At 38.5% G+C, this 14286-nt stretch overlaps 1 protein-coding gene across 3 annotated transcripts; it reads left to right on the forward strand.

Annotated features, from left to right (window-relative positions):
* The first annotated feature begins 251 nt into the window (after positions 1–251).
* On the forward strand, positions 252–14081 carry btbd3b (BTB (POZ) domain containing 3b). 3 transcript variants are annotated; one of them, XM_015363262.2, is made up of 5 exons: positions 252–550; positions 4004–4253; positions 5622–5712; positions 9185–9303; positions 10724–14081. In XM_015363262.2, exons 2-5 carry the CDS (start codon positions 4117–4119, stop codon positions 11754–11756), a joined length of 1380 nt encoding a protein of 459 aa, XP_015218748.1. In that variant the 5' UTR covers positions 252–550; positions 4004–4116; the 3' UTR covers positions 11757–14081. The 3 variants fall into 3 exon arrangements, with proteins under 3 accessions (XP_015218748.1, XP_015218747.1, XP_006638641.1); XM_015363261.2 differs by lacking the exon at positions 252–550 and adding an exon at positions 1290–1475; XM_006638578.3 differs by lacking the exon at positions 252–550 and having other exon boundaries at positions 1554–4253.
* The last annotated feature ends 205 nt before the right edge of the window (positions 14082–14286 follow it).

Raw genomic sequence — 14286 nt, forward strand, 5'->3', positions numbered from 1 at the left:
TTAAGATCTCTGCACATAACGAATATTATTTAGAAAATAAATGAAACTGAATGGTCTCAGAATAGATTCATACTATTTAGTGGAGCAGGGAATGATGTCAACGCATATGGTCAAAGGTCATAAAATAAAAATCTAAAAGATAACATTGAAGTCTGCTCCAAATGATTTGAGCTGAACTGAATGGTTTCTTGTGCGTGAGCCTCACCCTGGCGATTCCAATAGGACTTCAGTAAGAAGGGGCCCACTAAGGGGGGTCTTCGACACACTCGTCCTGTTTGCAAACAATAGATGGAGTTTCTGTGGATGCAGCCGAAGTTTGTGTGCTAGAAGCGACTTGTGTGCTTACTTTCAGGCCCACTTTTATTGTGGTTCCTTGGTTCGTTTTAACGGTGCTCTACTTTTAAAAGCAAGCAATGAGTGGCAATAAACCTCATACCATTTTGTTTGGGAACAGTCTTGGCTGAGGAATGAAGCGCCTTCTGCTCTTTCCGTCGGTTGCTTAACAACAGTTGTTTAAAATACTGCTTAAAATTCAGAGGAAGCTCGGCTGGTAAGTGTACAAACAACTGCAAACATGAATGTTTCTTTTTATGCACGAAAATGAATGGAAGCGTTTGAAACTAAATTGCGCTGGCTAAATGAAACGTATTGTGGATTTGGTGCTTAAATGTTTACTAAGACTTTGGGTACGGTATGCTCTGCTACAAAGTATATGTCTCGGTGATCAGCAGTTTTTTTTTATTAAAAACTTTTATTTTCACTTGTAGCAAAGTCCTGTTCATTTGTTTTTTTACGCAGCTGCTGGCTTTGTGTAGTTATTTTCCTTTTGTTTTTAAACTAAAATTATTTTTAACTCTGCTATGGATAAAATGGAAGGAGCCATTAAGACAGAGATGGGAGGGGTGCAAGCTGGGTGCTGTCATTTTGATTTTATAAATCAGTCCCCTCTCAGTCTGCAAATCAGTGTTTCCAGCGCGGCTTGTTATTGGTTCTGCTCGAGGTGAAAAGTAATGTCTTGATATTTGTCTGTAAAGGACACTAGAGATATTCACTGTAATATTGTTGCACCCATTCTTGCCTTTGTAATCGCCCCACGCTGGCGTCTCAGGAAACAGTATGAAGAGATCCGACGCCAAGCCGTTCCTAACACTTGGGAAATGGGAGCTAGTATTTTTTTTTTATTGGTTTGTAAATTCAGTATGAAGGATTCTTGTAGGTCAATTAAATCACCGCCTGCATCTCTCCCCCCCCCCCCCTCCATTCAAAATAGATTGTGCTATTATATATGTTTTTCTTCAACGCACCTAGCCTATATTTTATTAAAGGAATGGGACAGATACAGAGTGTCTTTCTCTGCCACGTAGATGGAAAAAATCAGAACTGTCCCTGCATGATTTTTGCTGTCTTAATTACCCCCATGATGATGATGATGATCATAATGAACGAGAAGGATGCATTCTGCAGCTTCCTGTCATGTAAACTAACGATATGATTAGTTGTCAGCGTACACCATAAAAGTATTCAGTTTCAACACGAATTTTGACTGCGACAGATAAGTCATTGAAAGTCATGTGTAGAGTCGGGGAATACTGCCTGATTGTAGAATCCCCAGATTTCCATGACTGCATCGTGCTGGGGTCAAAAGCCTACTTGAGGCTGATTGTGTGTGTGTTCCCTTCATTTTAAAAATGTTTTATGAGCTCCAGGGCATTTGTTTCAAATGTGGATTTCGAAACTTGATGCCTTTGTAGTTTATTTGCTAGGTAGGTCATTTATGTATAGAGATGAATATAGGTCGTTGTCAATTTCAGTATTTCGTGTTTGCAAAATTAGATTTCGCTGGACGTGAAGCTTAACAGCAGACCAGAGAATTTAGGCCAAACCTGGAAATTTAGTTGATATTGTGCAGTCTGAATTGAGAGTGATGATACTGCATCTGAGCGGGAGGGGGAAAGTAAATTTTATTTTTAATAAATATCTTAAGTGTGAAACTTGTACCAAGACATTTATTCGACTCAGTATGAAGACCGAGTCACTGGCCTTTCTGAATTGCAGAGCATCCATTAATGTACTATAACCAACCATAACAGTGCAGCAGTATTTGAGATATTGGTTGTGCAGCTGCACTTCTGCAAAATTATCCCACATTCAGCACAGTATCCAGTTGGTTTGCAATATAGAATAGTTGTCACATGGATGAAAACAAATGATGTTCTTATGTTTGAGTATGCAACAAGCTGCTGCTGCTCTTTTTCCTCTTGGAGTAAACAGCTGTAGTCCAGATTTCTCCTTCTCCACATGCTACATCTTTCATGCGCAGACAGGACACCACTGATTTCAAACAGTCTCTGAATTGTAGCCACCCTGGAGAATGTGTGGTTTTAGATTGTTGTCTTGCTGGGTTGTTTTCTTTGAGCTTTTTTTAATTGTTCTTCATGGTGTTTTACGCAGTGGTTACCTTTTTCTTGAAGCTCTAGCCTTACCATTGATCTGCATACACTGTATTCCCTGCCTCTGCTGTGTAAGTGGCTTGCCTGTGTCCGTACAGTAAATTAGCGTTTAATTGTCTGCTTCAGCAAAATGGAACAGTGACCTAAAAATGAAAATGTTACAAAATCAAAACGAGGACTTGAACATAACTGTAATGTAAATGCAAAGTTAAAAAGGGGAAAAAAAGCCAAAGGAGCAAACAAGTGTCCTTTTGCATCAAGATGTGTATTTGGGCAAGATAATGCTGTTCAGCAGGGAGGAGGGAGGGGCAATACTAACTAAAAATACCTTCAGTTTATCCCTTTCCCATTAAGTGACACTCGTGCCCCAATAGAGGTATAATACAGGTGAAAAACTGGTTTCTTTTTTGGGTTGTGAGAGGCAAACTTAACAGGGACATGGAAAAAACAAATGTTATTCCCATAAAAGACTCTTTTGTGGAAAAGAAGTGAATTCACGTCTTCTCTAAACCTTTGAATCTGTCTTCCACCTTCTTTATTTTGCTGTAAGGTCTGCCTGGGTTGTTTCATTTAGTGGAATTAAGAGCAGTGGCTAGTTTCTATGACTTTAGGTGTATATCTTTTGTGTCTCTCCCCACTAACTATCTGATAAAATGTTATCTTTTTACAGGTTTAAGTAAGAATGTGGGGAAAAAAACAGTATCTGAAGTGTAGAAAGCTGAAAAATCTTTTAAATCCTACAAAAGAGTGCATCTTTCTCTTTGTGCTTGCTGTGTGTAGGTTTTTAATGCTGATTTCCCCAAATCTCTGATGGCCTGTAATGTTACAGAGATAAAAATTACTACAGTTGATCAACTGCAATAAAGTATGTCACTGGAATACAAAAAGATGCTGTCACTTTAATTGGGAGAGCTTTGCATATTCTAGTAGGCACCACACAATGTTGCTAGATCCAATCACAGACACTGAGTCCAGCTATTGGCTCAGCTTCCTCTGGACTCCTGATTCCATCTGCGGGGGTTACAATTTCTACTCTCCTCATCCATTCAACTCCTGTAGTCAGCAAAACAACCCAGCACAGACTACTGTAGCAGGCATCTCTCTCAGAATCCCTGGGAACTGTATCCTTGTGCAGACGTGGTGCTGGTAGCACCACTGCAGCAACACTAAATCTAGGTCTGTCAAACGAGGCAGAGCAAGCAAGCGAGGGAGAGGGAGCAAGCAAGCGATCGATTCATTTGATAACTTAAAATAATGGAGCGCAAGGGAGACTGTCAAGCACTGGATCAGACTTAAAAAGAGTCAATTACTTGATCAGATTATAGTGATCTACTTGCGAGGAGGAGGAAAAAAGTAATTCTGCTCTCAGAGGGCGAAATAAAAGAGGATTGCTGCTGCTAAGTGTTCTGCTGGCTGGCTCCTGCACTATCCCGGAGACTCTCTCCTTTTTAATGTTTTTGAATGTCACTCAACTGCTGAGCAGGTAAACACACTCATGGTAGATGCCAAAGGAAAGAACATGAAATGTCTCACTTTCTTCTTGATGCTTCCAGAGTCAGTGAAGATTAGGTCCAATAAAGGTTCAAAGAAGGGGAGCCCCACAAACTCGAAGTTGCCTCCAGCGTGCTATGAAATTATCACCTTAAAAACCAAGAAGAAGAAGAAGATGGCTGCAGAGATTTTCCCGACCAAGAAGCCAGCCAGTACCTCCTCGGTCCAGCAATTCCAGCAGCAAAACCTGAACAACAACAACACCATTCAGACAACCAACTGGCAAGGGCTGTACCCCACTATACGGGAAAGGTAGGTAAAGGGGGACATTTCTCATTCGGAAGTATCTTAAATCAGCCTTGACCTGCACCAGAATACTTACTACCAAGTTTGTAGACGGATATATTACAGGTGGTTTTTCGTTCATCATTAATTTAGTGGCACTGTACCACTTGTTGTAGTAACTGTATCTTTTTTTTTTAAATAAGGCAGCCTAAGTTAAATATTTTATTGCATTAAATATAGGCTGCTCTTTAGAAAACATGCACCTGGAGGTGGAGTGACCTTCAAGGACTTGTGGTATTTAAAAAAAAACTAACACTGTCCGCGACAGTAGAAACCAGCCTCACGGTGTGTTTTGGATTACAGTAAATTATTCCCAGTAATTCATGTAGAAATATTAGTGAAAACTTTATATTTGATAAATGGGAGGGTATACTAGTATCGAATGCAGCCTCGTCCAGTGAATTATAGAGTGCATCTGCCTGGGCTCCAGTTGCAGGGGTAAACACAAGTGACAGGAGACCGTTATATGCAGAGGGTGTAGAGTATGTTCTGGGTTAAAAGAAATATTTACAGAGGAAAACCCCAGACTGGCAAGCAGCTCTTTGCATTCAGTGGGAGTGCTGTTGTTTTTTAAATGTATTGTGATATTTAAGTGTTTCTGGATTTTAGGATTTGAAGTTTGTTGAGACATCACTTGCTATGCTTTTGACATGTTTCACTTTTTGATTAAAGAAAATGACCCTTGCAGAAGGCATTTAGATTTCACCTTTCTGAAACAGCCATGCACAGAATTTGCTGAAAATCTGTTCTGAAGGAACTGTAATTGCAACAGTTAAATTGTCAGGAGTCAAAGCAATCTGTTCTTTGTAGTAGTAGTATTTTATTTTGTTAAAGGTTACACAATGTAGCAACTTCTTTTTTTGGGCCACTCAAATTCCATGGCTGTGAAAGTCTGCTGCGTTCTGTGGTGCCACACATCACAAGTGCTTTTCCTCTTTATTTCCCCACAATAACGGTCTGTTTCTTCTTCTCCAAAGTTTGAAGCTTTTTGTTTTCAAAATGCTACTTCAGCTGAATTGCTGATTTTAATGCAATGTCCAAAATGTCCTAAAGTGAAGTGTTTGGTTCATGAGTTTTTATACTCCCATATTTAAACAAGCTTCGATGTCAAAAGAAGTATTTCTCACCTCTCGCCATCAGACCCGAGAACTTTAGTTTGCTTGCATTTTCTGAGTCCTGCTTTCAAGAAAGAAATAAATATCAAAACTACACTTACAGTACAATAGCAGATGCTGATTTTGCTTTAAAAAATCTTCTTTCCATCTCTGATGGGAGGTAGAGTTGTCCAAGTTAAGGCCACACTGATGCAGTGTTGTGTGTTTCTCTTGCTTCCAGAAATGCAGTGATGTTTAACAATGAGCTGATGGCAGATGTTCATTTTGTGGTTGGCCCACCTGGAGGGACTCAGCGGTTGCCTGGACACAAAGTAAGCTTTAACGGCAGACATTGACGCAGAGATGGTCTTGTGTAATCATTTCCTGAAAGTAGCACATCTCATCAATGGCAGAATAAAACGGAATTACTCATCAATAATGATGCTGCGTATCACTAATCCAAATGATTTGGTTAATTATTTTTCATAATGAAAGTAAAACAGCAGTTGCCAACATAAGTTTCTTTAGTGGTAATGTTTCATGGTTAATGTCAGTTACATTTATAAATTATGAAATTATTTATATTGACTCCCAGTCAGTTGGTATTCTTATTTTCAGGTAGTTATTTTCAATTACATTTTTATATCTTACAAATCTTTTACTGTTCAAGAACCTAACACTTTTTAATTGTACTTTGTAAAACAATTTTAAGAACAAGAATCTGCACTTCACTCTTGTCTGAAAGAGATCACTGGCAGTTCGTAGTAATTAGTATATGAAATATAGACTATTCTATTAGGGTTTATTGTTTCAAAATATATTACAAGTGGTCACTTGTGTATCCTTTCGTATTGTTTTTTGCTCCTGGAGTTCTGTGATGAGGAGTTCTTTTACAGAGATTGTGAAATTTATATTGAAACACCATTATAACAGGTCAAAAGTATGGAGTTGCAAATGCAGTTGCTTAAATCTGTGCTTGCAATGTTTAATCTTTCCTTTTGTTTATTTGACATCTTTAAGTATTTTTCTCTGTATTTATGCGCCTTTAATTCATTCTGGGTTCTTATGACTGCTGTCTTATTCTTTCTTGAAATGCATTTTATTCTGTGAATTATTGCAGAACATTGCTTTTCCCTTGAATTATAACTGAGAAGTTTCTCTGTGCATCCTTATTTATGATTATGAATTGCTCACACGTGCTTACATGATTGTAAGAAACAAGATGTGGTTATAGTAATTGGTTTTAAGAAATTCTTTGCTGTGTAAAAGAATGTTAACCTAGATACTTTACAGAAAATGTCTTTATGAAGCAACTTGAATCAACAGCATTAAGAATTAATGCTAAATGATCTTTGTATCCATTTGGTCGCAGCTCATAAATATGTTGCAGCTTTTTATACATATTTATGTAACAGTCAGTAGGATAGCTGCCGGATATTTTAAATGTTCTTTCACATTAAGGATAAAAACAGCGTTAATAATAGAGGAATACTGAGGTCCATCGATTTTTAAAGTAAATAGGAAATATTTAGATAAATTTTGCAACCCTTTTGGGGGGTTTGATGAAGAGATTGGGATCTTCCCTAAGATTGTTGGGGTGCATGGAATTCGTTTAAACTGTAATTGTGAATAATATCCATGTTAAGAAATTCTGGACATTTTGACTTGTTTAACTGATATGTTCATTCGCTAATAAGAGTTCATATAAACCTTTATTCTTTTGCCTTTTTTCACAGTATGAAACATCTGTGTCATTTTGAATTGGTTTCTTCTTTGATCATCAAGTCCCAAGTGAACTTCTTTAACAACCATTTATGTTTTCTGTCTGAAGTTTTTTTCTTCTGAAAAAGACCATCAGGATAAAAATATTATGAAATCCTTGGGGATTATGCGTGTTCATTTCTTCACCTCCTTTCACAGTGGTAATCTGTAAGCATGATTATTAGACTGTAAATTTTCATATGGAATTTCTTTGGTGAAAAGTATACCTTTCCTTTGTGGTGGTCAATTAAGAAACTTAAGTAATCAAGAATTATTCAGAAGACTTATTCATTTTTTCATTAAAAGTGTCCTATGCTTTACGGTTTCCCAGGTTCTGTAAAGAAAGCAAGTTGTCCTAGCTCATAAAATGTTCACATACATGCCAGATGCTTCTGTTGTATTCTTGATTCATCACTTGACAAGTCAGGCTGGGACGTATGAACTGTACTCGTTTTCCTACGCTTGAATAAAAATGGGAAACAAAATGAGTGATCTCAATGACTGACTGTCAGCTGCTGGGTGGTTGTATATTCAGTTATACAAACAGGGATACTTTCTTGCTTATCTCCTGTCACCGTACATATAGTGTTGTCTGTAGTTATTTGGACAGTGATACAATTTTTTGTTGTTTTGGCTCTGTACTCCAGCACATTGGGTTTGAAATGAAACAATGATTATGAGGTTAAAGTGCAGAATGTCAGCTTTAATTCAAGGGTATTTATGTCTATATTGGGTGAACCATATAAGAATCACAGCCCTTTTTATACATAGCCCCCCTATTTCAAGGGACCAAAAGTAATTGGACACATTAACATAATCTTAAATAAAATTGTCATGTTTAGTACTTGGCTTTAAATCCTTTGCAATTGATGACTGCCTGAAGTCTGCGACCCATAGACATTCAAGACGATGGGTATCTTCCCTGGTGATGCTCTGCCAGGCTGTTATTCAGCCATTTTCAGTTCCTACTTGTTTCGGGGGCTTTTTGCCTTCAGTCTTGTCTTAAGTGAAATACATGCTCAATAGGATTCAGGTGGGGTGATTGACTTGGCCAGTCAAGAACATTCCACTTTTTGGCCCTGAAAAACTCCATAGTTGCTTTAGCAATATGTTTGGGGTCATTGTCCTGCTGCAAGGTGAAAAGCCATCCAATGAGTTTTGAGGCATTTGGTTGGATCTGAGGAGATTAGATGCTTCTGTACAGAATTCATCCTGCTGTTACCATCGGCAGTAACATCATCAATAAGGATAAGCGAGCCAGTTCCACTGGCAGTCATACATGTCCAAGCCATGACACTACCTCCACCATGTTTCACAGATGAGATGGTATGCTTTGGATCATGAGCAGTTCCTTTTTTCACCACACTTTCACCTCTTTCCATCACTCTGGTTCAGGTTTATCTTCATCTCATCTGTCCATAAGACTTTGTCCCAGACACATCTTTGACAGATTTATTCCTACATCCTGGAGAGTTCTTGATCTGTTCAACAGTTGAAAAGGGTTTTTTCTTCAGGATTGAAAGTATTCTTCTGTCATCCGCTACTGTGGTTTTCCGCGGTCTACGAGGTTGTTTGCTATTGCTAAGCTCACCAGTGTGTTCTTGCTTCTTAATGTACCAAACAGTTGATTTTGACACACTTAATGTTTTGGCTATGTCTCTGACCTTTTGTTAGCTCTCTTGTGCATGAACTAATGATGCAATGATACACAGCTGGCAAAGAAACAACTGAGCAGCCAATTGCCCATTTACTTTTGGTCCCCTAAAATGGGAAGACTATGTATAAAAAGGACTGTGATTCCTATACGGTTCACCCAATATAGACGTAAAAATACCCTTGAATTAAAGCTGATATTCTACACTTTAACCTCATAGTCATTGTTTCGTTTCGAATCCAATGTGCAGGAGTCCAGAGCCAAAACAACAAAAATTGTGTCACTGTCCCAATACGTATGGGCTGCACTGTATGAATTACTGACAACTTTCTCTAAAACTGTGGTCATCTCTGTAGCGGTGTGCTAATTTCTCCTTTTTTCTTTCAAAGTATGTGTTGGCTGTGGGAAGCTCTGTGTTTCATGCCATGTTCTATGGTGAACTAGCAGAAGACAATGATGAAATCAGAATTCCAGATGTGGAACCTGCTGCTTTCCTTGCGATGCTGAAGTAAGGCTCCTTTCACTGTCACTGCTGATACAGTACCTCTTTCCACTCTTACTCCAGCTGAAAGGCTGTGGGAGAATTTGTTTCTTCCTGACTATAAAAGTCAGGAAATTCTTTTTTTTTAAGCTCCCTTGTTTTAAACTCTTTCATGAGGTTAATGGTATTATCAAAAACTTAATTTTTAATCCCTGCAGTTTATGCCTATAAAACAAAAGGAATAAAGTTGGGTAGAAATCTTTTATCTAGATGATTTAATTTTTTTTTAAAACTAATATCAGTTCATGACTTTTCAAGATTGAAAAATAGTTTCTTGAACCACTTAAAAGTTCTGCAGTTAAGTCATGCTTTTTTGTATTGGTGTTTATACTTGTATTGAACATGAAGCATTGTGTGTTGAGAATATTTTCTTAGAGATTGAAGAAGAAAATATTTTACTGATGCGTAGTATTAAGACCAAACATCAGAAATATAAATGATACACAGACCAGAACTTGCCTTTAAAGGTCATAATTGGTGTCACCTATAGTTCCCCCTGTGATTGCTCTACCATTTCCACTTAAAATCCTGATCACGTCTTGATGAAGGCTTGTTTACACTGAAATATTGAGAAACTTGATAAGGTCCAACAAAACAAAAGTGTAGCAAAGAGTGTGTGTGTCAAGCTCATATAAGTAGGTCTGCTGATTTTTACTGGTTCTCTGGTACTGGTACTCTTTTTTTCTCTTCCCTTTTCAGTATGTCTGTCAACAAGACTCAAGACAACGGCAGGCTTTTTTTGTCATCTTTTGTAGGAGATGAAGGATCATAATTCTATTTAGCAATCTTTAGCAATTCACAATTTAACATTATTTCAATAGGAACAGAGTGGTGAGGTGTGTGTAGAACAGGGGTTTCAACTTAATTCTTAAGAACCTATATCAGTTCATTAGCCGTATAGTAGGACCAATGTGGCAGTTCTTCCTAGCTCTCTGGGTGAAGGTGCTTTTAAGAGACCTAGGTAGTCTGCAAATTTACAGGCCCTCCAGGACCAGGACTGGGCAACCCTGATTAGAGGAGGGAGATCTTACAGTGCTGTGAAATACAATATTGTAAACGTTTATGAATAACACAGTACTAAGTACTAAAACCTTATGTTGACCTCTACTGTGAATGAGCAAAAGTGGTGTATTTCATATAATCATTCTTTTTAAAAACCTCCAATTGTGTGGCTTATGATGGTACCCCATATTTCTGTGCCCAACAAGTATGTAACAAAACTACTGGCATAATGGATGAATTCAAGTCACTGAACTGTAGACACAAGTCAAAACTTATATTACATGACAGTGTAAGTACTAGCTACTGAAGACAATTTAAGTGAAAGGAAAGACGTAATTGCATGGAAGTTTTAATGGGAGTCTTACTTTGCTGTTGTCATCTACAGGTACATATATTGTGATGAAATTGATCTGGGTGCTGATACAGTACTGGCCACTTTGTACGCTGCCAAGAAGTATATTGTCCCTCACCTGGCTCGTGCCTGTGTCAACTTCCTAGAAACGAGCCTCAGTGCCAAGAATGCCTGTGTTCTGCTGTCACAGAGCTGCCTTTTTGAGGAGCCTGACCTCACCCAGCGGTGCTGGGAAGTCATTGATGCGCAGGCTGAGCTGGCCCTTAAGTCGGAAGGCTTCTGCGATATCGATACCCAGACACTCGAGAGCATCCTGAGAAGGGAGACGCTCAATGCCAAGGAGATTGTCGTCTTTGAAGCGGCGCTCAATTGGGCCGAGGCTGAGTGCCAAAGGCAGGAGTTGGCCGTGACCATAGACAACAAGCGCAAGGTCTTGGGGAAAGCGGTTTATCTCATCCGAATCCCCACGATGGCTTTGGACGACTTTGCCAACGGGGCCGCCCAGTCAGGCGTGCTGACCCTCAATGAGACAAATGACATTTTCCTGTGGTACACGGCAGCCAAAAAGCCGGAGCTGCAGTTTGTGAGCAAGCCGAGGAAAGGCCTGGTCCCCCAGCGCTGTCACCGCTTCCAGTCCTGCGCCTACAGGAGCAACCAGTGGCGCTACCGAGGCCGTTGCGACAGCATCCAGTTTGCTGTAGACAAGCGGGTTTTTATTGCTGGCTTTGGCTTGTATGGGTCCAGCTGTGGCTCAGCCGAGTACAGTGCCAAGATTGAACTTAAACGTCAGGGGGTCATTCTGGGGCAGAACTTGAGCAAATACTTCTCCGACGGCTCCAGCAACACCTTCCCTGTGTGGTTCGAGTACCCAGTGCAGATTGAGCCCGACACTTTCTACACAGCCAGCGTGGTCCTCGATGGCAACGAACTCAGCTATTTCGGACAAGAAGGAATGACAGAGGTCCAGTGTGGAAAGGTTACTTTCCAGTTTCAGTGTTCATCTGACAGCACCAATGGAACAGGAGTGCAGGGAGGACAAATTCCAGAGCTGATATTTTATGCCTGAAATATAGAACCTGAGTTTTTTTTCAACCTGCTCTGGCAAAGTCTTGTTTTAATTGTGTTTACTAAAACAACTTCAATAAAACTTATTTTGTACTGTTAGTGCTTTTATCAGAAGAAGCATGGTTATACCCAACTGCTACTTAAATGTACTATGCATTCATCTGTTTTATTTATTTTGGTTCAGAAGCAATTTTATGCAATGTGTTCTGCACTGATTTTAAAGACAGGTGCATTTCTGTTTAGCTCTATAATATTATAAACTATTGACCCTTTTGTGGTGATATTAAATAAGCTGGTCTTGTATAGCTATGCTGTAAAAAGGCATTAAATATATAAAAACACTGGTAAAAGTTTACTTTCACCTCAGAAAAAACTAAGCTGTGGCGTTCTAACAAATGTTAGAATTAGCACTGGATTCTGCTGTTCGTCTTACATATTTTACTGTCTATGTAGATGTGTGTGTGTGTGTGTATATATATATATGCACTTAATCCACGGCTGTTTTGCCTTCTGAAGATACGAATTTAAAAAAACTGGAGGAATTTTAAAACTTGCCAAAAGATTAGATGTTTATGGATGTTGACTTGCCCATATAAGCACAGGCATAATGTAGCAACAACAAGCAGTACATTGACTTATAGTGGTTATAATTTTTTAACACTTAACCCTCAAGAGTACATTTTAAAGTTATAATAGGACACCAAAGTTTTTACCTGTAAAAGGATATTTGTTCTTTTAATGCATTACCCACAGAACATCTTGCAATGCTGCTTGTCAGCATTAGTGCTCTGTGTTGCATTGTACGCGAAAATTGAAAGACTCCAAATAAGCCAAATGCTTACAGACTCTTGCTTTAAGCTTAATTGGATTTACAAACAGCATCCATACTTGATGGAATATGCTTATGAGTACAGGACTAGACTGTACAAGCCCTGGACAGTTCCAAATCCTTCCCTTCCCATGTCTGTTGGAGAAATGTTCTGTGAAATTTGACATGTAAAACTTCTTTTTACATTTCTTGTGTTCCACATTCCTGTTCAAACTACTGACCTCAACTAAATTTGTTTTCCTTAAAATCGGTTATCTGGGGCATTTTTCTAAATGTCGCTGATAAATGCTTAAAAACTGCATGCACAACCATGCATGGCCTGATGTGGCTGGTGTCAGACTCCTCGCCTTTGGTAAATAGCTTGAACCATGTGACTGCACCCTGATGAGGTTGTTTAAACTCCAGGGTCCTACATCTCCCTTCTCTTATAAAAAGTAATATTTTCTTGGGTAATCAGCATTTTTATGCATATTTTTAAGAACTAATTTTCCTTTAAATTTTTGTCAAGCTTTATTTTTTCCATGTTCCAGTTTTGTTTCATCAACCCAGTACAGAGCCTATCAAGCTTATTTTGCCCACATGATAGTGCTCATAAGGCACTTAAAGAAAATAGTTCCAGGACATATTTGCTTACCCTTCTCTGGCAGTTTACAGCAGAGGATGGAAATAGTGTACTGTTTGTGTATCTTCAGTTTACATTTATTTTCTGGTGGATTCTGTTGCACTCAAAGGGAAGAAACTGTGTCTTCACCAAAGAAAGACATGTCTTTGGGCCTTGGAACAGAACAAAGTTATCTAAATGCAGTGTGTTTATTCCTCTTTTGCAGTGAGAGTAATGCCTTTGTTTGTCTTCATTAGCTGAATCAGAAAGTAGTTTTTTGATAATCAAAGCAGGTATATTCAGTGATACAGGGGTAACAGAGTACTGCCCAGTAATTCCAAGCACTATAGCTCGTACTTGTAGTGTGCTGGCCAATCATCTTGAGTCTCCATTAGCAGTAAATGTTTCAGACTGTATACAGATGAAAAGCCAGTAGCTCCTCTTAGTGAAGTTACATATTTTGTGTTGTTTCCCTTTATTGTTCTTTTTCTCACCAATAGAAACTCAACACAAGTCTCTTCATTAATGGAAACACAAGGTGATTTTTCAATGAGCATATTACAGTCTAATTTTTGCCAAATGCCTTCTTTCACTTTGAGTTTAATATGTACATAAAAAAACTGAGTGCTGTTTTGATATGAGATCTCTCAGTCATGCAGTAGAATTTATTTAACCAATTGTAAGATTTTTTTTTATTAAACAGCCCGTATATCATTTGTTGTTGCCTGTTCTCTAAAACCCTGAGACCTGTTAACCAAGCATAATAGAAATGAAGGAAAACAGTCAATGAAGGAGCTCACAGTGAATGTTATTGTACTGTACTTTTGTGTAACAGTGCTGATTGACACTTGAATGTGTATGATAGTTGAAAATTAAAATAAAACTGGTTCTGTAAATTGCTGTTGTTTTTCTTTACTGTGATACACTTAGCCATTTACAGTGTAAATGGGAATGTCTGTTAACTTCCATCCTTATAATTTGTAACTGTTAAGACTTAAATTGTGAATATCCTGAATTATTGTTACTTTATGTCCTTGCTTGCATTGTAGGCAAATGACATTATTGGTTGACAAATCTACAGTATGTAGTTCATAATCCTGC

This window comes from Lepisosteus oculatus, chromosome 17, assembly GCF_040954835.1.
Source record: "Lepisosteus oculatus isolate fLepOcu1 chromosome 17, fLepOcu1.hap2, whole genome shotgun sequence".
In the NCBI taxonomy this organism is placed as follows: Eukaryota; Metazoa; Chordata; class Actinopteri; order Semionotiformes; family Lepisosteidae; genus Lepisosteus; species Lepisosteus oculatus.